The 22,647-nt window shown below is 38.9% G+C and overlaps 1 protein-coding gene across 2 annotated transcripts in view; it reads right to left on the bottom strand.

The window, feature by feature from the left end:
* PDE11A (phosphodiesterase 11A) overlaps positions 1 to 22,647 on the bottom strand; it is a 306,712-nt gene that overhangs the window by 171,994 nt on the left and 112,071 nt on the right. For both annotated transcript variants that reach the window (XM_080670943.1, XM_080670944.1), the window contains one exon: positions 11,446 to 11,510. In XM_080670943.1, coding sequence (XP_080527069.1) covers positions 11,446 to 11,510 — 65 coding nt within the window. The remainder of the gene's footprint in view (positions 1 to 11,445; positions 11,511 to 22,647) is intronic.

Raw genomic sequence — 22,647 nt, 5'->3', positions numbered from 1 at the left:
TCCAAATTAGTTCTGCTTCTTGAGGAACATATCTGGTTTAGAGGATCAGTTCTTTCCTTCAGGTCCTTTAAGGTCAGCTCCTTCAGGCTTATGAGGTTCCTTTTATTCTGTGTGGCTTCTTCCCAATCAAAAGGGTCAAGACTAATATTTCCAAATAGGTCTTATTTTTAATAGGATTTTGGAAGCTTAAATTAATATCCAAAATTGAATTAACCAACTTTGTAGAGCTCTCCCAAGTCTGACCAGAGGTAACACAGACCAACAAATCCAGCACTAAGGTTTTCAGTTTGGACCAGAACCAAGATAAGGTGAGTCACCACAGTTTAGAAACACATCAATCATTTGATTACTCTGCAGTTTGTCGGTATAAATGAGATCGCATCAGTTCACTGGATCTCAGCTGCCATGTGCAGCACTGCAAGACCACAGACAACTTCAAGTCCTCTCCCCACCCTCAGTCTCTGGAGAGATATTCTTTCACTTGAGACCCCTTGTCAAAGCCCACTGCTTGGAATCCTCTCGAGGGGGGCCAGACACTGGCTCTTTGAGTACCAAAGCTTCAGGGACCAAAGGAAGAATACTCTCCCCAAGCTCTGAAGAGTGCTTTGGCCTCTAGTTCCTAAGGCTATGAGCTTGTGTCTACATTGTCACAAGTTTCCTCATTAAACAGCCCCTTTAGCTTCTGCCCATACCCCTCTCTGAATAGGTAGGGAGTAGGTCTGAGCTGACCATTCATACATGGGTGGGTTCCTGTGGACCATCTCCTTCTTTCAGCAAAAGAAAAAGGTGTTTATCAATCACTTCATGCAAATGGGTGTCTGGTGTATGTGTTGGTGGATACCTGTGTATATTGCCAAGATACTTAGTGCACACCAGTGCTCTAAAAGAGAGGGGGAAATGGCTTAGAATTCTGGACAACATTCATTTGTTGATAAAAATCAAAAGGTGGTTGACAAACCATTAAAATATTCCCAAAATTTGTTTGTTTTAATATCTGTCCATTGATTTAATAGCTCCTCACGTTCAAGACCTAATGCTACTTTGACACCTACAATGAGAATGTTTGTTTGTTTTTAAATCTGACATAAAGAAAAACACAGTAGCAACATTTAAAAATCCTTGAAATAAAAGTCGGAGAAAAGTAAAATAAATATCATATAAATAAACTTCAGTGATACTCCTTAAAAAGTAAAAATTACCCATTCGCTTATTTTCATTCTAGGATTAATTTATAATAAAAATGAATTGCAAGTAAATCCTTTAGGTTGCTTTTTACCAGAACCAGGTGCATAGGAAGATGTAGGTTTTTAAATGAGTTTCCTGTGAAGGGCTGCAGTTTACATTCTCCTTCAGTGCCATCTTGCTTCCAAGTGGGAGACTCAGACTGACTTCAAACAGAGCTTTGTGAGCTCAAATATACTGACTGTGGAGATATAAAAGGGAATTGCCCTATTACAGAAAATATGGCTGCTCCTGAAGTGAGGGTCAGTGAGGTAGATAGAAACCACAGGGTTGACAAGTTGCCGAGTAGTATAGGAGAAAAATCGATACAAGTAAAACAAAACAAGACAAAATAAAATACCACAGAACAAGTAACTTCACCATCCTTGACTGTCTGAAAAACCCCTTAGCTAAAGGTTCAAACACAGAGAACTGTATGAAGATAAACTTGACTAGTTTTTAGAATTAATTCTCAAAGCGAGTCTCCAAATTACAAGATAAAATATCTGAATAAAATGATGTTAATCATTAGACTGTGTCTGGATTGATGTTTGTGTTCTTAACACTAGAGTTTAGTCTTCACTACAGACTCCCATTACTTTACTCTTTCAAGAATGACCATTGATTGGACCCTCACTAACTACAAGACAGTAGTGGGATTAATCTTGCATGAAGTGATCAATAAGGGTCTTTGACATTTGCTGAAAGGAGTTGTTGGCACATGGGAACCCATCTATATGTGGATGGTCAGCTCATCCTGCCCTAACTTATACACAAAGAGGTATAGGCAGAAGCTAAAGGGTCCATAACTTCTAGGAAGCTCACAAACAATGACAATGGATTGTGATTAATACCCAAATGGAAGGATATACAAGATATTATGGGAACAGATAAAAAAAGGATCAATTCTGGTTGGGTTGGGAATTGTATTTGGGGAAGCACTTCACAAAAGAAGTTGGTGTAAGCTGGTCTTTATAGGATTAGTAAGAGTTCATCTGGTAGAGAACGTAAAAACAATTCAGACAAAACCACAGCATGAGTAAAGCTTTAGAAGTGTGAGGTTTTCTGTACTGATATGATTAACAGTAGAGCTAAAACAGGATACACAGTGGAAGTGATGAATAAGGCTACAATAGAAGAGGTCAAGCAATATATTGTGTGATTTCATGAACATATTTTGCATCCACAGCCACACATATACTGATGGTTCCTACATCCATATCAGCAGCCCATTGAGTCCTAAATTCCATATATATATCTCCAAGTACTTTCTGGATACATCCTTCAGATTATCCCCAGGCACCTCAAATTTTTCAAGACTGAATTAACACACTTTCCTCAATGTGCTAATAATCATTAATAAAAATTGTCAGCATTAACTAAAAATAGATACTTGGTTTAGGAACATTAGGTTCAACATAGGCACAATCTATCTTCTCATTGTCAATTGCCCTCTGACAGCTTGAGTATTATCCATTGGAGGTAGGATTCAGAGAGGTGAAAAATCAGACACTCCAAGTACTCTTTAGGACAGATATTTTTATGCTTTGCAAACAAAAACTTATTTTTGATCTATAGGTTGTGCCTGTACTATTCACCATTTTGCTTCATTCAGAAGAGGTCTATCTGAATGTTGGTTCACAAAGACAAACTCCATTCCTTATGTTTCCTTCTCAGGTAAGCCCTGGGCCCTTCTGGAAGCCTCGAGCTAGGCAACATTATTTGAAGTTTTCTTTCAATTAAGAGATTAAGAAACAAAGTCAATACCAGTGGGACTCAAAGCTAAGACCTCAGTAGGAGACTCTCAAATACCCAAAACAGGGTCATTAATAATCTCCTACTGGCTTCAGTATATCTTTGAAGGTTACTAAACAAATCTGTTAGTCACAAAAAGTAATGCAAGTTTAATTAGCAAGCCAAAGCAGCATGTCAGTTCTTACACTGTGGTAGGAGAGAAAGATGCTCTAATTTGCAGAAGTTCCTTGAAGCTTTTCATGACCTGTAATTGGAATTGCCTTTAAGGTTTTGCCTGAGGACACTTCATCATACTCTTCTCTCATTTTAAGCATTCTGTGTTATCAGAAATTAAGACATGGTGACTAAAGAACACACATTCTACCCTTCATTTCCTCAAGCTGCACAATTAGAATGATGAGATTTACTACTCCTCATAGTTGGTGTCACTTTGGGGAAGTGTGTAGTGACTCTCAGCATTGCTGTGAGTGGTTGGTGCCTACAATTTTTCATCATCTAGTGACAGCTGATTGGTTTCACAGCCAAGCAAATCTGTTGTTTTTTTCTTTTATCTTGGTCCAACATTTCCTAGCTGTGAAACTACAGATAAAGTTTAGTAACTCTAATTCTTAGTTTCCATAATGGAAAATAAGAGAAATAAAACCATTTTTATAGGGCTGTTTTGATGATATAATAATATAATGTTGAAGAATGCATGGCACATAGAAACCTCTCCATGAGTTCCTTATACCACAAATATACTAGTATTTCTTTTATTAAAACACCAAGGTAAGACACACTCTGTTTTACCTTTCATTTCCTGGGGCAGGAGAGATGTTACTGTTTTTTACCATGGAATCATTGTCAGATTTGGAGAGGTGCTGAAGAGACAATATGCTAGCTGGCAAAACCATTGATAATAGAGCACACAGTTAGAATTATATCCTGCTAGAATCTAGCAGATGTTCAAGTAGCTCCTCTGCACCTCTCATTGGGAACACTGCAGCCACCTCCATTCATTTGGTATGAATTGAGGACATATCTTCCCAACAAGTCCTGAGCCTATGTCTACACAACAAAAATGGAAAAGTGGGCTCACTGTGTGAAAATATTAGGTAAAAGCATGTTAAATGAGAGGCCACTGAAAGTAAAAGAATCAATATAAAAGCCATTGTTAAGGTTTCTGAGTTACCATAATTCTATTTACTACGTAGCATCAATCTAAGGGACAGCTGACCCACATAAGCTACTTTATTATTCTTGATCTCAGTGCTTATTTGTGCATCTTATTGTTCATAGAATGTTTTTATAGCTTTCATCCTCCTTCCTAACAGGTTTACTAGAATGACAAGCCCACTGGTCTGAAATGAATAGGGGTAATGAAAGGGTTTGTCTTTCATTTGAATTTTCATGTTCAAAGGCATGAAAAAGAAAAGGAAATTACATATCTTTGAGGTAAATGTTAGATGCTTGGGAAATATGTGTCCTTGAGATTCTTAAGAGTTTGAAAGGGATACAACTTCATGACAAATATTTCCTCTCCTTCACGATGTTTAGTTTTTACAATTAACATACAAATGGGACATAGACACATACACACTACTGTGGTGGAGGGTTTTAGGAAATGAGGTTATTTGGAGAGTGGGGAAGGAACATGCAAGCCCAGAAGTATCACAGTGACATGGTTCCCTGAGAGGTGTGGTTAGGTCAGATATGAAGAGTTTCAGTAGAAACATCCCAAAATCATAACACTCTGTGTATTTTCAGGGACAGGATGCAGGAAGTGTCTGGGTTACTCTGTAACAATGGAGCTTCCTGGTAAAGAAGTGGCCTTGGCCCTACCTGATTTGGCTCAATGGATAGAGCATCGGCTTGTGGACTGAAGGGTCCCAGGTTCGATCTCCGGTAGGGGGCATGCAGGAGGCAGTCGATCAATGATTCTCTCTCATCATTGATGTTTCTATCTCTCTCTTCCTCTCTCTCCCTTCCTCTCTAAAACCAATAAAATATTTAAAAAAAGAAGTGGCCTTGATGCCGAGAGGGAGCTCAGAGCTCAGTGTCTGGAACCAGTCTTATCTTCTTCCATTGAGCTAACTCAGACCTGCTGAGCAACTTCTTTGCTAAACAACTGAAAGGAGGTAGAAATGAGCCTCCAGGGCCATCTGGATCTCCTTCAACGGGAACAGTAAGTATGGTATAATGAGGTTCAGCGGTCCTGAATTTGTCAGACAATGAACAGTAAAAAAAAAAAGTCCTAATGATCTTATTAAAGTTACATAGGAGCATAAATCTTGCTTATGTTCCAAGATGACTGGTGGTAGTGGTGATGGTGCTGTTTTAATTTTTAATGTTTTCAAGGTTTTTATTATTTCCTTTAAATTAGAAGAGATACCATATTTTTTATAGAAAATATCCAGTTCATGTTCCCTAGCACAGTACAAGAAAGAAGATCCATGAAGAAGACGGCTGAAGAAAGAGGATACATTCATAATATGCTGTGGAAATAATGTCTTATATCAGTATGTAAGTGTGTCTAACATTCTCTATTACTCTAGGAAATATAGAAATTTAAAAGAAGGTAAAAAGAAGAGGAGAAGCCTTCCAAACTGACAGAGTAGAAACCACTGAAAATTTGTTGTTCCATAAAAAACAGTGGGAACGCTAGCAAAAATTTTCAAAAGCAACTTTTTGAGAACTCCGGAAATTAAGGAAAGGCTTGCAAAAATCCAGAGTGTTTATTCAACAAAAAACAGCTGAATCTTTGTAAGGACAGCAAGTTTTGTGGTATTTTAACTTGTTCTGCCATCTCCCCTTCCCAGCTCTAGCGAAGCTGTGAAAACAACAGTCTCATAATCATATTAGCTGTGAAAAACAGCAGCTTAGTAGCCACTGGCACAGAGAAAACTGATTTGGAACTCCCCACCAGTCCTATCCCCAGATAATTGTCATTATTTGACCTGTCTGGCAGCTTCATGGAAATCTCCACTCACAGAGTTTGCCTTTATTCCACCTGACTTGGAGCTGACCTATGGAGAACAGAGTTTACCCCTAGGGCATTTGTGGGGGTTAAAACCCAGAAACACTGCAATTGCCTTAGACAGGCTTAACAGTTGCAGCAGCTAACTGATAAGAAGCTGACCAGAAAAATTAAAAGAAGCAGGAGAATAAAATATTCCTAGGGGGTTTTGAAAAGCTCTGACATATTTTTGGAAATCTAGAAGGGCATGCACACTAGTAGAGTTGTATGTATGCTCAGGAAATACCTGAAAAGGCCTTAATCTCTCAACTCTGGCTGACCTTGAAATTCTGTAAGTAGAAAGTGAAAGCTAAGTAAACTTTCTGTCAAAAAAATTAAGGTATTCCACAGATGCACACAGATCCCCTCAGCAAGGCTGGAAGATTTACTGGCTCAAAGCTTTTAAGAAAATTTCTGTTGAGTCATTAGCTGACAATTAAGCTAACCAAGAAGAGAATTCAGTTGCCACGCCACAAGAAATAACAGTTCAGGGATGTCACTAAATAGCAAACAGCAGCAAATAGAAACAACAACAAACCCTAGATGGAGTGAGTGAGGAACAAATCTAATTTCTAGAGTTTCCACATTATATTATTTAAAATATTCAGTTTTCAACCAAAAAAAAAAAAAGATCTGTATATAGAAATTAGAAAATATATAGGAAAAAAGCAGTGATCCACTCCCACCCCCCACCCCATCCATACAGTCAAAAAAAACTGTCCCTGAAGCCCAGATGAATTTACTAGACACAGACTTTAAATTATCTACTGTAAATTGTTAAAAATACTAAAGAGAACCATATCAAAAAATGTAAAGAAAATATGATAAGTGTCTCACCAAATATACAATATTAATAAAAGAAGGAAATTATTTTTAAAAAGAACCAAGTAATAGATCTGGAATTGAAAAGTATAATCACTGAAATGAAAAATTCACTATGAGGATTCAACAGCAGAAGCCAGTAGGAAGAATCACCAAACTTGAAGATAGGATAACTGAAAATACCTAGATTTAGGAACAGAAAAATTAAATACATAAAAATGAAGAGTCTCAAAGATATGTGAGACACCTCAAGCATATGAACATATGCATAACAGGAGGAGAGGAAAGAGGGCAGAAATAATATTTGAATAAATAATGGCTGAAAACTTCCCATATTTGATTAAAATAAACATTAATCTATACATTCAAAAAGCTCAACATACTCCAAGTAGGATAAACTCAAAGGGATCCATACCTAAACACATCCTGATCAAACTGTTGAAAGCCAGTTACAAACAGAAAATCCTGAAAGCAACAGGTGAGATGCCATTCATCTCGTACAAGTGATCTCAACAAAAGGGCTGTGTTGTGGCCATGCAACAAACTAGAACACGTGGTAGGGAAAGTGAGCTTCCTTCCTGCTTTGGCACCAATTACCCAGTCTTGCTCAGGTTTGGAAAGGTCACCAGTGCATCAGAGACAGTTCTGGTGACACAACACTAGTGAGGAATCCAGTTATGCCCACAGGAATTCTGGAGTGGTCAAGGAAGCCCACACCCAGCAGATGCTGTTCTGCCATGTAGGGGACATAAGGGTAGGCATTTGGAAGAAATGATGAATTAGCAATAAAATTGGTTTTTTGTTTTTAAACTCAGGGATTCTCAGAACTACTTCAAGAGTGGCTTTGGCAAGGGACTGTGGGTCTTAAACTATAAGGGGAAAATGACCAAACAGCCAAGTATACATTATCACTGTTAATGGGACTCTATAGCCATGGTCTGGAGGCCTGGCAAATCTGGTTATGCTTATATTATATTCTTAACCTACTCCCACCCATGTAAATTGGCCTTGAGATCCTTGAAGACTGAGACGGTTGATTTTTTTAAAAATATATATTTTATTGCTTTTTTACAGAGAGGAAGGGAGAGGGATAGAGAGTTAGAAACATCAATGAGAGAGAAACATTGATCAGCTGCCTCCTGCACACTGAAAGGGCGAGGAGAGACCGACTCCATGTTCCTTTTGTTCCATGTCCTCCACCTCGTGGAGTCAGGTTCCCGCCCTAGAACCTCTCCAAAAGCCCAACCCACACTTTTGAATTAGCCAATAGAAATGCAAGAGGAAAGTAAGCCGTGCCCTGCCCCCATGTGCAACCTGACCCCGACCAATCAGCGGAGGCCACACTACCTCACCCTTCCTACCTCTCCCAGGCCCCCTATAAATCAGCGCGTTTGGGGTCTGGGGCTCTCTCTCTCTCTCCACCTCGCCGCTGCGCCGGTGTGTGTGTGTGTGGTGGGGGACTGGGCTCGAGCTAGCTCGATTAAAGGCTCTTTGCTTTTGCATCGGACTCGGCTCCCTCGTGGTCTTTGGGAATCACGAAATCTGGGCATAACACACACCTCCTACTGGGGATGTGCCCACAACCAAGGTACATGCTCTTGACTGGAATCGAACCTGGGACCTTTCAGTCCACAGGCCGATGCTCTATCCACTGAGCCAAACCGGTTAGGGCAAGAGACTGCTGATTTTTTAAAGTCTCTGTAGCCCCATTGCCTATCAGAGTACCCAGCACAGAGTAGGTACTGAATATGTGGCTAGTGAATGAAGAAATAAAGTTAACCAAAGAATAATGATTGCCAATGGACAAATTTAGAACAAACAAGTGGAAGTTGTAGAAATGTAATTCAATTGCCTTTCTAACATACCTTTCTAACAATCACAACTCCCTATCAGTGGAAGAAGCCCATTATGATATCATGGTAATTTTATCACTGATGGAATTGTCAATGATTTTATTATTTTTTATTTATTGATTTGAGAGAGACATTATTGTTGTTCCACATACATAAGCAACCAATTTATGCATTCATTGGTTGCTTATTGTATGTGCCCTCACCTAGGATTGAACCCACAACCTTAGCATGTCAGGCCGATGCTCTAATGAACTGAGCTCCCCAGCCAGGGCTTAAGGATTTGGTATTACTTACATGGAGACCAAGAGGAAACTGGCCATGACAAAGGAGTTAGTCACATAAGAAAATAAACGGAAATGATGAGTCAGCAACAAAACTGGTTTTTAGAAAAGTTTTCAAGGACTGTATAAAACTCAGCAAGCCTTAAACAAGAGTTCATCAGAATTGAAATGTTACCCTAAAACATTGGTGAATGAAGCCACAGGCGCTATCCATAGGAATAAGGTATCCAATGGACATTACCTATAGTGAAGATGTTAAGTGATGAAAGGTTAAGGAAAGATTTACAAGGTGTTGAGAGCAGGCTGTGATTTGTAGACTGATAGCCTGTTTCAATGTCTCTTCCATAGCCATTGGCGAAGTAAATGCTAAAGCCACTTGTCTTTTTCCCTTTAACTCCCAACAAATGACCGAAGGATCCCATATCTACAAGAGGAAAATTACTAGACAATGCAGGAAAGGTCTTCTGAGATAAATGAACATTCTACATTAATTTAAAGGCCATAAATAGAATGATTAAGAGGACTATCTCATAATGTCAAAGTTCAAAGGCACTTTTCAAATGTCTCTTTAAAGACAATCTGACCTTTCTTTCTTTATTATTAGAAAGTTTGCCAAGGGCAGTCTGGGCCTTGGGTCATCTCATTTTGACATGGCAGTCCTTTGGGCATTAAAAATAATCAAAAGACCAAAATATTTAGCTCTGCAGTGACTATGAGGACACAATCAACAGCATAGAAAAGAACAACAGTGAAGTATTAGGACTTCAAAGGTGTTTTAATAATTCCATAAAGCTTTTCCCCCTCATATATGAAAGAGATAACTTATTTGAGGCGATGACTAGGTAAAGGAGTAAGCATGAATAGATATTTTCCCCCAATATATTTCATGTGATTTTACATTAAAATTTTAGGAAAATTGCTGAACAAACCATCAGTAATTTTCTATGTATAAATATATTTTTAGATATAGATTAGCTAACATTATATATAGATTTAAACATAAATACAAAAAACAAAAACGTCTTAAAAATGTTTCTTTTTCCCATTTTAAAGTGTAATTTATAGACAGTAAAATTTACCCTTTTTTTCCACTTATTCTTTAAAAAAATTTTTTTTTATTGATTTTAGAGAAGGGAGAGGAAGGGAGAAGGAGAGGGAGAGAGAGAAAGAAACATTAATGATGAGAGAGAAGCATTGATAGGCTGCCTTCTGCACAACCCTACTGGGGATCGAGCCCGAACCTGGAGCCTGAAACCTGGGCATGTGCCCTGACTGGAAATCGAACTGTGACCTCTTGGTTCATAAGTCGATGTTCACCCACTATCGCAAGCAAAATATAGAATAGTTTCATCACAACCCAAAATTCCCCTGTACCACTTCGTAGTAAACCCCTCTCTCCATCTCCAGCTCCTAACAACTACTGGACTGCTTTCTATTCTTAGGAATGCCCTACAAATGGAATTATACAGTATGTAACAAAGGCTCCTTTTAAACTTCGTGCACTTGATGAAAAGCGAAGTAACTAAATAAAGTGTCCATTTTAATTTACTGATTTCTATTTCTGAACTCAAAGGCAATGATGTATAAAATCAAATTACCCTTGAAACAGGCATTACCCAGGGAGCCTTTTGAATACACAGATCTTTAGGACTTCACTTTCAGCATAGTGAATCAAAATGTCTGTGTTTGGGTCCTGAGAATTTAGTTTTTACCAAGTTCTCCAAGTTTGATTCTAACTGATGAGCAAGATTTTGGAAATATTAACCCAGTAGATATTCACTGAGCCTTGGTTTTCTCCTCTGTCATGCAAGGGTACAATGCCTACTTCACAGAATTATTTGGGGATTAGATTAGTACCTGCTGTACTTATGGTAGCACTCAGAAAATGAAAGCTGTTCATCTTGCTAACATTAGTATCAGTTTCATCATTAGCATCATCATGCTGTCCTGAGCACTTTACCTGTCTTTCTCCATATTTCTGCATTTTGGTCAATTTTACTATTTTTAGCCTTTCCTCTAGAGATGACAAAAATAAAGAGAATACATTTTTGTAGCAGCTCAGCTATTATTCAGGGCAGTGCAAAGCTAACAGAAAGTCACTGATTGTTCCCAACCCTCACTTTTAGCCTGTGAGAGCCTCAAAGATACATTAGAGACAAAAATGTGAATGACTAGAAACTCTCACTCCTTTTCCCCAAGGGATGCTATTACCCAGATATAACAAAACAAAAAAGGAAGAAGAGAAATGAAGGACAGAATAAAGCAGAAAAATAGTCTGTGTAGTTAGGAAATATCTAAAAATTGACTCCATTCATTAACAGCTTTAGATGTATACACATGTATTTTTAAATTATAGTTTTTGTTTAAGCCCTGAAAGACAGAACAGTGATAATATTTGGCTGTACTTGCTGGCCTAAAAAAAGAACAACTCCTCTCCTCAAGGAATATATGCAATGCTGCCAACCCCAAGGACAGAAGACAAGGATCAAAAGACAAACCTGAAACTCACACGCCCTACCTGTTCTCAGCTTCGGCACTGCACTTTGGGGACAGCAATTCAAAGGATTTGGTAAACTTCACCACCTGCCACACAGAAAGACAACAAATTCAAGTCAATTAAGGCTTTCTCACAGTTTAAAACAATGCAGTAAACAGTTTTAATCTTTATAATGGCTATTACAACAATTGGAGATTAAGGAGGGTTTTTAAATGAAGAAACCCCAAGGGACAGAAGAAAATTCTATCCTACATTTTGTGTTTTCTTCTTACATAACACATATTTCAAAGTTTTATTACATCTTAGTAACTATGTATATATTTTACAATAAGGTGAGTACTATTCTGTGGTGGGCAGGCAAGGGACATCTCATTTGATTACCATTTTTTTTACTGTCCTTTTATCAACCCAATCAACATCCATGAAGGCTAACCACCTTTTAAAAAGGATGCCCTCTGTCAACCTCCAGCTCCTGAAGTTACCTTCATCATGGCTCTCAAGTGAACGTTTTGCTGCCACTGCCCAACGGGTAAAGAGGAGGAAGTCACTTTCTTCAAAGATCATCCCCAGTGTGGACACTTTTCCACTGACCTGTCCAGTGAAACCAGCACACCCACCGAAAGAGCTTGATCAAGATTTATTACATTGAAAAGATTTATGGTCACAGAAAATGTAAAAGGTAGTTCTTATTATTAGCTACCATTGGCTCTTACTATGAACCATGCCCTACGTCAGAAGCTTCTTTGTTTAATTTCTCTATTACAACTCTGTAAAGTAGGGATTTTCATCCTCAGTTTCGCACAACTGGATGGAGAAATTAGGAGTGAAACAAGTCCGCATGCTCTGGAGGGCCAGCTGTTTCTTTACACTAAACATGTTGAGTGGGAAAGGCACTGTCTCTGTCCTCTTTTCACAAGATAAGCTACATGTTAGAAAACGACTTCCTTATATGGACAGGAATCATCTGAAAGTCACTGGATGCTTCCAAGGTTGACAGGTTGACATTTAGATTTGCCTGTGCCAGATGCAGTCATGCTTCAAAAACCTTTTAAATTAACCACTTGCGGGGAACTGATGGGCACCTGAGAAAATGATTTGGAAACTGGGGATCGCTTAAATATTTAAAAAGCTTTATCAGTGAGGTAATGAACCCAAACTAAGAAAATGCAACATTAGGAAAAAGATAAAAGAAAAGGCATCACAAAGAAAATTGCATCTGACTTGCTCAATGCAGAGCCGTAACAACAGCTCAACTGCAAGAAAATAATCTTGAGATCTATAAAACATATTTCATTATACAGTTTAATGTGGCAAATTCTATTTCCCAAAGATGGCACAACAATGTCTCCTAGCCCACATCCCTCTCCATGAAATGACCCTGCCACCTTCCGACCAAATGGTAGGTCTATGCTCTCTCTCTCCTCGAATCTAGGTGGGTTTCTGACCACTTTGACCAATTGAGTATGTGGAAGAGATACTGTGTGCCTTTTGAGGTTGTCATCAAAGGTGATGCAGTTTCTGCCTCACTTGATGGAATCCTTGTGCCTGGAGCCCTGAGTCACCATGTGAGAAGTCCAACACCCTGAGTCCACTATACCATAGAGAGAGGCCACATGTGGATTCTCTGGCCAGCATCCCAGCACAGGCACCAGACATATATGTAAGCAACCTTTCACCCAAAGTCCAAATTTTGGCCATTGCAGGCAGGGAAATTGCAGAGCAAGGGCCGCGTGCCTTTATTGAGGGTCATGGGTAGGGGAGCTTGTGGCACTCGGGAAACACTATCACTGGGTATTTTAAAGGCAGCTGGGTCAAACAGAATGGAGGGGAGGGGAAAACTGGGGAAGTCATCCTGAGGCCTATCGCTTGAACACACATGTTGAGGAGGGGGACCCAGAATGGGCAACAACTAGGCAAAAGTTCAAAGTAAGCAGGGTGATTGCCAGCACTGGGACCCGCTGAGGCAATGGTTCTCACAGCTTGATGTTACACAAAGGCTTTTCTGGTGCTATGGCTATGTACATGGATTATCTAAGTAGAAATGAAAATTATTTTTGGGCAGTAGAAAAGATAAGCCCGTAGTAACAATTTTGTTGCCTGGATGATAGCAGCCATTTTTAAAATCTAACCTAGCAGTCTTATGTCAGCGTTCTTTCAGGGCCTGCCTTAGAACTGACTTTACCACATTGCTGGTTTCTCTCATTAATGAATTCAACAAATCTTCGATACATGCTTGCTTTAGATTTGTGCCAAGGTTAGGCTTTTAACTTTTTGAAAGCAGTTTTTTGACACAGCAAATATGTATTGTCTTTATGTGTCAGTTGAGCAATAGGCCCTGGGCTACACATGTAAAAGTGGGGGGAAAAAATCCCTGTGTGTGCCCTGGCCAGTTTTGCTCAGTGGATAGAGCGTCAGCCTGCGGACTGAAGGGTCCTGGGTTTGATTCCCGGTTAGGGCACATGCCCGGGTTGTGGGCTTGATCCCCAGTAGGGGGCGTGCAGGAGGCAGCCAATCCATGATCCTCTCTCATCATGGATGTTTCTGTTTCTCCCTCTCCCTTCTTCTCTGAAATCAATAAAAATATTTTTTTTTAACAAAAATCCCTGTGTGTGTGGAGCTTACTTTATGGTAAGAGCTTAATTTGTTCTGTCACCTCAAAATTAGTGCTCCCTGGAATATTCTTAGATCTCACAAGGCCAGGGAGCCACAGAGAGACTATTTGCTATCACCAAATAACAAATCCCTCAAACTAATGGTATACCCTAAATAATTCTTAAAGTTAAAATGGTAGGACAATAGTAGGATAAAAAGTAGAAGTGTTTATGTTTGCAGAATGGGGAACTGTTTGTGCCTTAGGAAACAAATGTGGGGAATGTCCAGAGATTAAAAGAGAATAAAGATCTTTTAATCATTTTTTTTCAACTGCTGAGGGATAGCGGCTTACAAAAAGACAAAAAGTGGAATAGAAAATCCTAAAATTTTAAAGCTATAAAACTTATAGATCTAAAATCATAAAGAAAATGGATAAGATAAAAAAGTACCTCTTGATGAAATGTCAAGAATGTGTGAACTCTTGAAATATGAAAGAGGAACATTTTTGTTGTTAATCCTCACCCTGAGGATAAATTTTCCATTGATTTTATGGTAGAGTAGAAAGGAAGGGAGGGAAGGAGAAACAGCAATGTGAAACACACTGATTGTTTGCCTCCTGCAGGAGCCCCACCAGGGCCGGGGATCGAACCTGTAACACAGGTAATGTACCCTTGACCAGGAATCGAACCCGAGAACCTTTGGTGTTCAGGCTGATGCTCTAACCACTGAAACACAACAATCATGGCAAAAAGAGGAACTTTAAAAACTACGAAAAGGAAGAAACATGTTTTTCTAAAACGTTAGAACTTTTAATTCCAAAATAAATCACATGCTGAAAAAACAACAACCAGGGTCTAACATTTTGTTTTATTTTATTTGTTTTATTTCCTAAACTCATATTTAATAAATAAAGGGAAAGTCAAGGATTATGCATCTTTCAACTTTAGCACTCCATATCATGGAGAGTACTAGTTGTGACCCTCAGTAAACCAGGCCAGGGTGTGCTGATCAAAGTCAGACACTGTATTCATGAACCTTGGTGTTGATCTTGTGTGTAATAGAGTTAACCTTACCCAGAGAAAGGTCTGGCCTTTGCCCTTGGCTCCTGAGAGGTGACCTCTAAGCCCTTGGAATGTCCAGCCATTCCAAGTGTCTTTGTTTACCCAGGTGCATTGGGCCAGCCAGATAGTAATAATGTGATTTAGGGTGAGGGCTTTGAGCCACACCAACAATGTGATCTGGGGTGGAGTCTTTGGATCACCTGGTATAAGTTAACCTTTGGAGGAGATGGAGACTGAGGTCAACTACATGGGTACCTAACTAGGTTTTGGTGATCAAACTCCAGTGAAGAATCTGGATGCCAAGGCTCGGGTGACCCTCCCTGTTTGGCAGGACTTAATGCATGCTGTCACACATTGCTGCTGGGAGAGCACAACTGGATGCTCCACTGCTGGAACCCTCCTGGACTCTGCCCATGCATCTCTCCCATGGCTCAGTTAAATCTGTATCCTTTTCTAATAAACCATAACCATGAGTATAACAGTTTTCAGTGAGTTCTGTGAGCCCTTCCAGCAAATTACCGAGGCTGAGGGTGGTCTTGGGAAGCCCCAAATTTGTCATCGGTGGCATAAGCGAGGACAGTATTGGAGACGATATTCCCTAATTTCACACCTTGTGTGATAATTCTTAGAAATTTATTAAAAATATAGTGCATTCTAGTAGAAAAGTATTTATAGTCAGACACCTGGGTTAAAAAACAGCAAGAGCAAAAACAGTTGAACTATTTTGATAAAATTTAATGGGATATATAGTTTCACTGTGGAGATTACAACTAATAAAAACAGATGAAAGCATAAATGAAAAAGAATAAAATTCCTGCTTTATTCGTGACTTAGACCAATTGTATGGTTCTTAGTTTTATTAATTTTTAAAAATTTATTCTTTAAATCCAATTCTGATTTTATTGTAGATGCAATAAATGAACATAGATTAAATAAATAAACATACACTTATACACACTAAGTAAAAAGAGACTCTTATAAAAGAAATATCAGAAGCGGCTTAGAGGGTAATTAAACTGAACAAAGTGGTTCTGAGCTCTTTTGGCTGTTGACCAGCCCTGGTTACTGTACCCCGGGAAGGCAGTGCGCATGCCACAGCGAAGTAAACAAAAGATCCCCACGCATCTCTGCCTGTTCTTTGGAAAAGCTCCATGGACAGAAGTCTTTTTGATTTTATATTTATCAAGCACTAGTTGGTCTGATCTCCTTTCCATTTTTAAAAACAACTTAAAAATACCCCCCCCCAAAAAAAAATCATGCTGAAATAGACCTTCCTACCACCACAAAGAAAATAGAAGTGATCTAAGCAATCCCCCTTTTTTAATTAGCATTTTCTTAACCCCCGTTTTTCCATAAGAGGACTACTCCATAAGGGCAAAGTAATGATTAAATGATCATCCATTACTATCCTTCTTGATAAATTATTTATTCACTCAACTAGCATTTACCAAATGCTTAGTGTACCAGGTACTAACTCACAACATAGTATATAGGCGAAGCAATTCATAAATGTAACATTTCACCATGGTATAGTATATTAAAAGTGCTCTAGGCTGAGAAGTGAGAAAAATTTTCCAAAATCAGAAATTTGGTATTAAACAGAGCACTCAATAGAGTTAACTGAACCTAATTCAATAAAGGGGTTAGTTACAGAAGCATAGGCAACTTTGTAAAGTAGGGGCAGCCGCTTTGGAAAGCAGTCCAGGTCTAAGGGAACACACCGGAGTGTGAGGGAGAGAAGCAGGCATGGAAGGAGGGGCTGGAGCTGCGGAAAGGGGCCTTACAAGAATCCAGCCATCTCTACAACTGGCAGAGAAAGAACAAGGGGAATAAAAACCTCCAGTCTCTCTCTCCTCCTGCCCTTGAATCGTCTGCTGATCCCTCTTGTTTGTAAAACTCAACTGGAAGCTAGAGAACAAGAAAGCCCAAGTGGCACAGTAAGTCGAGATTAGTTTTCAAGGACACTGAGCTAAAAAGAGAAAGACTGACAACAGATGGGAAGAGGCAGGGTTTGCAGACAATAGTATAGAGTTGCCCTTCACCTCAGTCCTGTGCTTCCAAAAACCAGTAATGATAAAGAAAACCTCCTACTGTTTTGTCTTCCAGAAATGGTTAACCTCAAAGGTCCACTCTGCCCTAGACCAGTCTCCATCTTTCCTCATGATTCCCCCAAGATGCACAAAAATGATACAGATAACTTTCTTGTCTACATGCTTCTGTAAAACCCCAGACACCTTTCCTTTTCCTTGAGATGTTCCTTATTAATGAATGTTCTCCCTATTGCAATAACCTGGATGAAATTATTTCCTTAATTTCCCTGTGCATTTTGTCTTTCACTGGAACTATATGTACAAAAGATACAGAGCAAATACCTGCATAAGCTAACCATGGGGAGGTTGGGGGGTTGGGGAGAGAAGAAAGGAATAGAGTGAGGCTGAAGACAGAGAAGAGAACCAAAAGTTAAGTTGATAGCACAAGTGATAGACCATGTATGTTGGACAGTTTGAACTTTATTGTGTAGACAACAGCCAGTTACTAAATGTTTTAAAACATAAGAGAGGCAGATGCATGTTTTAGAAAGAAAACTAGAAATGCTATTAAGAATTGATGGGAAGGAAGAGTGCCCTGTTTGTGATCAAAGAAATTAGTTAAGAGGAAAAAATCAAGGTCAGGGATTTGTAAAAACAGAGCAGACATACCAGTAGAAGGAATGGGAAGGAGGGCCTAGAAATGATGTTTCAACATAAAAGCAACAGAACTTAGAGAAAATTGGATACAGATAGTAAGAAACACTTAGAAACTACTCTGGTTTTTAGCTTGAGTTACTACTTGACTCTATTAACTGAAACAAAATCTCAGGGCAGGATGTGGTGAAGATGGGCAGTGGGGACTGAAGTTCAGTAGTTGGAGATTTTACATATACATTATTATATATTTTACTAGAAGCCTGATGCATGAAATCTGTGCAAGAGTAGGCCTTCACAGCCCCAGCTGCCTCGGCCCTTGTGGCCCAGTGGCCCCAACCCCGCCCACTGGTTGTTCCGGAAGGTCGTTCCAGAAGGTCATTCTGCTGTCTGGTCTAATTAGCATATTAGCTCTTTATTATATAGGATATACTATACATAATTTAAATATGTTAAATATATGTATATATTTAAGTACACCATACATAGATTTAACACATATATTTAACATATCATTTATTGTACTCACACTCAACTCACATCATTAATCATGTATTTATGTTAAACATATATATTTAATATAAATGATTAATGATGTGAGTTGAGTTAATGTAGTGATATAACTATTAATAAAGTTAATTAATATACACAAACATATAATCTTATATGTTAATTATTAATGATGAGTATATACATATGTATACACTCATCAGATAATCAACAGAATTTTTAGATACCTTCCATTTTGCACTCTAGAAAAAAACCACTTGGAACAAGATCAAACACAGTTTATGTTAGCTACCTTAGAGGGAGAAGGAAAATTAAAGAAAGAAAGATGAGAAAATGGAAAGAAAGGAAATTAGCAAGGAAAGCCTGGAGCAATTTTTACTATCCATTTAGGACGGTGAGGATTGAATTGCAGGCTGTTCCAGCACCATCTCTTTCTCTGGAGAGTTGTATTCAGGGAGCTCATCTAGTTCAATGACTTAACTGTATGTGTATTTCATATGAACCAAGAAGTTAAGGAACATGTTGGAAAACAAGTGTAGTTTGTGTTTCATGATTTAGAAAATGAACTCCAGGAACTAGCTTCATATTTATAAGCTCAGCTTAAAGTATTTCATGGAGTTCTGGACACAGCTGCCAGCCATCAGGATGATCCGTGAAAGAACACTTGTAAATAGTGGTTTTGAGACTGTGCCTGAGGACATAAGATTAAAATAGCAACATTTGCTTTCCTTGACTAAGCATGGAAAGAAATAGAGATGATAGTAAATACATAAGCTAGAATACAACAAAGAGAAGCGATAGACATTGCTTAGACAGATTCATGGAATGGCATATTAGCAGGGAATATTCAGTTCAAAGGACTAAATGGTACCTAATGTTGACAGCAGCTAGTGATGGAACAATCCTTTCATTTTTTTCAGTCTAGTGGAAAATACCATTGACAAAGTCACTTGAAATTGATTGAGTAAAACACTTACGAGAAGCAAAAGAGGGTAAAATATTAATTTTGGCAGGAGAGAGGGTTTAGAAAGGCATTTCTCATTTCTATTTTTGGTATTTTGAGTAAACTGATCAGTTTACACCTGACTGGCCAGTTTAACAGCTATGAATGCAGTCTCTACACACTGAGTTAAGAGTGTGAAATTTAGTTCTACAACTAAATTTAAATTATATCCTCCCCTTCCTCCTCAAATGTAGACAGGTCATAAAATATCATACATCTGCAATAACCAGCTTTTTAAAATATTCAAATCACAAAAAAGTAATTTGAAGTTCTTGTCTCCTGGAATGATTCTAATGAAATAGAAAAAAGCACAAGTTATTTTTTGAGGAAGAAAGTTTGACCATATTATTCCCCTGAAATGAACTTTTTTTTTCTGACTGTAAAAAGTAATGTATGTAATGCCAGTAGAGATGGTGCTATTAATTCATGCTTGCGCACATCTGTTCTCTTCCAAAAACAAAGATTGATAAAATACAGAAAGAGAACACCAAAAAAAGACATCTAGAGGTTAAAGGGAAAAGAAAAGTGATGGGAAAGGAGGGACCAGAGAGGAGGGGAAAATAAAGATCTCTGACACAAGCCTGGAGACAGGGCCTGCTGTGTTCCAAGTCTGGAAAAAGGCAGGCAGCAATGGTTGGAATGTCAGCTCCTACTGGAGTCGGGGGTCTAAAAGTGTTCCTTGGAGACAAATGATTCAGCTTTACCTCCAGAAACTGAACCAAACTGTCTCTGGTTGAGTGTAATATTATCACATACCAGGAGACTTAAGCCACCCATAGTAGACCTGGTTCTTGACTAGGGGCCCCGGAACTGTGCAAATTATTAGAGAGGGAGGGAAGAGTGCAGGAAAGAATGAAAGAAAACAATGGCACAAACAAATACACAAAAACAGTTTCCTATAAAAATAAACTGCAATCCCAAATTTAAAAACACATGCACATTAATATTAACATAGATAACTAAATCAACAACCTACAGAATTGGACGAGATGATATTGACAGATCTCAGGCTGATGATTTGAACAAACCTCTATCAGAGAATGACAGATGAGAAACAAAACTATAAAGACTATAAATGATTTGAACAATATCATTTTGTTCTTGGTCATGGAAAGTCAATGGGAAAAGCCTCTTTTGGAAACCACTTTCCTCCCTAATTAAAAGAAAGACATGTGAAAAGAAGTTTCCCTTTCTTCTTCTCCTGATATATAGTTATCTGATGACATGATGCCTGGAGCTGCGCCAGCCTCCTGGGTCGTGAGAGTAAGAGCCAGCTGGTGAAGGCAGACCACTGAGACAAACACAGGAAAATGACGGAGCCTGGTTCTTGATTATATCATCTAGCTGCTGCTTAATCCCCAGAACCGCCTCCTGCAGACTTCTTGTTACACAAGATACAAATCTTTTTTTTTTATTTCTCAAAAATTTTTATTAAGGTATTATATGTGTACATATCTTACCATTGCCCCCCCACCCCACTCCTATACATGCCCTCACCCCCCAATGTTTTGCATCCGTTGGTTACTCTTATATGCATGCATACAAGTCCTTCAGTTGATCTCTTATTTCCCCCACCTCTCCCTAACCTTACTGCTGTAATTTGACAGTCTGTTTGATGCTTTACTGCCTCTGTATCTATCTTTTTGTTCATCAGTTTATAATGTTTTTCATTATCCCCAAATGAGTGAGATCATGTGGTATTTTTCTTTCATTGACTGGCTTATTTCACTTAGCATAATGTTCTCTAATTCCATCCAGGTGCCTACAAATGGTAATAATTGCTTCTTTTTTATGGCAGCATAGTATTCCATTGTGTATATGTACCATAGTTTTCTGATCCAGTCATCTGCTGACGGGCACCTAGGCTGTTTCCAAATCTTAGCTATTGTAAATTGTGCTGCTATGAACATAGGGGTGCATATATCCTTTCTGATTGGTGTTTCTGGTTTCTTAGGATATATTCCTAGGAGTGGGATTACTGGGTCAAATGGGAGTTCCATTTTCAGTTTTTTGAGGAAACTCCATACTGTTCTCCACAGTGGCTGCACCAGTCTGCATTCCCACCAGCAGTGCACGAGGGTTCCTTTTTCTCCGCATCCTCGCCAACACTTGTCGTTTGTTGATTTGTTGATGATAGCCATTCTGACAGGTGTGAGATGGTATCGAATTGTCGTTTTGATTTGCATCTCTCGAATAATTAGTGACTTTGAGCATGTTTTCATGTGTCTCTTGGCCCTCCTTCTGTCTTCTTTTGAAAAGATTCTATTTAGGTGCGTTGCCCATTTTTTTATTGGATCATTTATCTTCCTTTTATTAAGTTGTATAAGTTCCCTGTAGATGTTGGAGATTAAACCTTTATCAGTGATAACATTTGCAAATATGTTCTCCCATACAGTGGGGTTTCTTGTTGTTTTGTTGATGGTTTCTTTTGCTGTGCAAAAGCTTTTTATTTTGATGTAGTCCCATTTGTTTATTTTCTCTTTGGCTTCCATTGCCCTAGGGGCAGTATCACTGAAAAAGTTCTTTTGGCATATGTCTGAGATTTTGCTGCCTGTGGATTCCTCTAGTATTTTTATGGTTTCCCGTCTTATATTTAAGTCCTGTATCCAAAGATACAAATCTTATTAAGTCATTTTCCCTTGTATATTCTATTACTTGCAGAAATCCCCCAAATTGATCTATGAATTAAAGCAATTTCAATAAAAATCTCTACACAGTTTTTCATAAATGATAAGCTGCTCTTCAAATCTGTATGGAAGAGCAACAAGTCAAAAACTGGCAAGCCAATTTTAAAGGAGAACAACATTGAGGACTTGCCCTATCAGATACCAGAGTATTCTAAAATTATAGAAATTTAGACATTGTGATACTGGTGCAGAAAAAGACCCATAGACCAGTGGGACAACATAGCGAGCTCAGAAACAGACTCAGGTATTATGTGGAAACTTGATGTAATATAGAAGTGGCATTGCAAAGTGGGGGCGAAAACAGTTCTGAGAGAATTCATATATATATACACACACACACACACACACACACACACACACACACACACACACACATATTCGTAGTCCAGAACCCCCAGGAATTGGGCCTAAGCCAGCAGGTGGACATCCCTCTGGCAGTCCGGGACCCATTGCTCCTTACCTCCTGCCTACTTGCTGCTCCTTAGCGCTGCTGCGGAGGTGGGAGAGGCTCCTGCTGCCGCTGCACTTGCCAGTCATGAGCCCAGCTTCTGGCTGAGCAACACTCCCCCTGTGGGAGCGCATTGACCACCAGGGGGCAGCTCCTGCCTGGAGCATCTACCCTCTGATGGTCAGTGCGCATCATAGTGACCGGTCGTTCTGCCATAAGGGTCGCGTAGGCTTTTATT

Source organism: Plecotus auritus (genome assembly GCF_963455305.1).
Source record: "Plecotus auritus genome assembly, chromosome: 5".
NCBI lineage: Eukaryota > Metazoa > Chordata > Mammalia > Chiroptera > Vespertilionidae > Plecotus > Plecotus auritus.
This window is presented reverse-complemented; position numbering and strand designations above follow the sequence as displayed.